The following is a 2,098-nucleotide window of genomic DNA, read 5'->3' as shown; positions in this document are numbered from 1 at the left end:
ACACTTACGACGAGCATCGATCTAGTTATCGAATGTTGCAAGTATTGTGTTAAAACGGAGTTCTGATTGACTCCGTTTACCCCGTGACCTCCGGGTTTGACTGCATCTTTGGCTAGCTTCCCGCGTCCGGCACTGGCTTTTCTTGTGCCCACGTCGAATGCACACTGAAAATTTGTGCTTTTTATACGAACACAATCACACAAAATGCCATTCGCCGCATTGCCAGCGTGCTGAAGAAGGGTTTGCTTTATTCGACTTTGTCATCACAGGAGGTTGCTTTGATGTCGTCTTGGCGATGTTGAAAGCAGGGTTGGATAAGGGCTTCTGCAACATGGCCGTGTCGAGCTTAAGATTTAAAAGGCGCTGGCACTCATGGGTAATTGACTGCAGTGTTATCTCGGGAGTTTGTTCAAACTTGATCAATAGTCTCGCCTGATATAACGGTCTGAATGTGACTGAAGACCACATATGAAAATAAGACATTTGAACTCATCTTCCGTCATGGTAGATAACTTGAATTGTTCGCTTCAAGGTTGACTCTACCGGCATAAGTGATGTGGTTTTCAGATTCCGTTTTCACCAGTTTCATACATTGGTAGCGAATATTAAACAATGACGAAGGCTCACCAAAAACCGTTGAAAGTTGCTGCACGGTTTTGTCAAAACTGAGATCCCGCGTGTTCTCAGGCAGGATTAAGTTGGAATACCGTGTGCGTTCCGTTGTGCCAAGCTTTCTGAGCAATAATCGTACTCTCCAGGCGTCATAAGTTTGCTTCAGTTCGACTTGAAAAAACTCTTCGTAACGTCTGAACCATGAATCGAAGATTAGGTCGGCGTCAGGGTCATAACGGAATTCAGTGATGCTGTTGGCAATCGGGTCGACTTAATGTGTATCTGGAGTGGAATTTGGTGGTTGGATTTTAAGTTGCTGCGTCAATGTTTCCACCAAACGTAATTGTGCCGCTTCAAACTGGTTTTGTTGTTTCAGGAGAATTTCTTTCAACGCATCAGTGGTTATTGTGAGGATTCTGTGGGTTCCGGCGTCACCAATTTGTTATATTTGCTCATTCGTCAATCTGTGATATCTGGTCAATCTGTGGTATCTGCTGCTGACCCGCTCCAGTGCCTAGTGTCGGAGAGAAAAGACTCACAGAAGGGAACACAACAAATGTATTCCGAACGAGCGAGTGAGTGAGAGAGCAAAAGTTACAATGGTCCCACGCTATTTAAAGGGGACTTTCTGACATTGATCCAGGCTGTCTGATAGGCGTTAGTGAAGACCCATCAACATCGATCGTGGTTCTGTGAAAAGCTTGAACGCTGATCACATTCGGTCGTGCTTCTGTGGCGCGCAAGAACGCTCATCAGGTTTTGCCCAATTGATTGAATAATTGACTATCCTGGATGTTTGCCGGCTTTCCAGTTGAGTTTTTGGTGGAGCAGTAGGTTCCGGGCGTTTTGAAGTTGCTTTCGGGTATCTGACCTTTATGGTAATATCCCTTATAATTCAAGAACAATCATTGGAGTTTGCGGAAACCTGAACGCAAAACCTGAACGCACTGCAGTGTTTGTATTAGCTCTGACGGAATTATCTGATGTAGTCAGTGCAAGAATCTCAAAAGCTCGAAGCACTTTCGCTATTATGCGTCACTTGTAGCGTCAAAATTGCATCTCACTAAATCTTAAGGGCCGTGTGTACTAGGCTTCATTAAGGGCTGTGTTGTTGCATGGTTGCGAAACATGGCCCGTGTGGGTAAATAATGTGAGGCTTCTTCAGGTTTTCGACTCCCACTGGCTCAAAAGCGTGGATGGTTTTGGATGGCCTCAGCGTGCCAGTAACGGGGCGATTAGAAAACGGGTATTTATTTGTGCTTCAGGAACCCCAATCCGGGAGAACATCCAGCATCATTGACTATGATGGCTCGGTCATGTGCTAGGCATGCCGAAATACCGTCTACTGAGAGGAGTATTGTTCTCCGTGCCTCATTCAGGATAGCGCAAACCGGGAAGTAGGCAGCACATGACTTGGCAGAAAGGCGTCAAAGAGATCACGAAAAGGTTGGGTGTTGTTGGTGTTGTGCAACTTCCAGGATGGGGT

General features: G+C 45.8%; 1 protein-coding gene across 1 annotated transcript in view; it reads left to right on the top strand.

The window, feature by feature from the left end:
- The window catches only part of T265_15708 (hypothetical protein), a gene marked incomplete at both ends in the record, with an annotated part of 31,512 nt that overhangs the window by 9,775 nt on the left and 19,639 nt on the right, over positions 1-2,098 (top strand). The window contains one exon of the mRNA XM_009178989.1: positions 989-1,187. Within this exon, the coding sequence (XP_009177253.1) occupies positions 989-1,187 (199 nt within the window). The remainder of the gene's footprint in view (positions 1-988; positions 1,188-2,098) is intronic.

Source organism: Opisthorchis viverrini (genome assembly GCF_000715545.1).
Source record: "Opisthorchis viverrini unplaced genomic scaffold opera_v5_757, whole genome shotgun sequence".
NCBI lineage: Eukaryota > Metazoa > Platyhelminthes > Trematoda > Opisthorchiida > Opisthorchiidae > Opisthorchis > Opisthorchis viverrini.
Note: the sequence above shows the minus strand (reverse complement) of the source record. Positions and strands in the feature narration are given on the sequence as shown.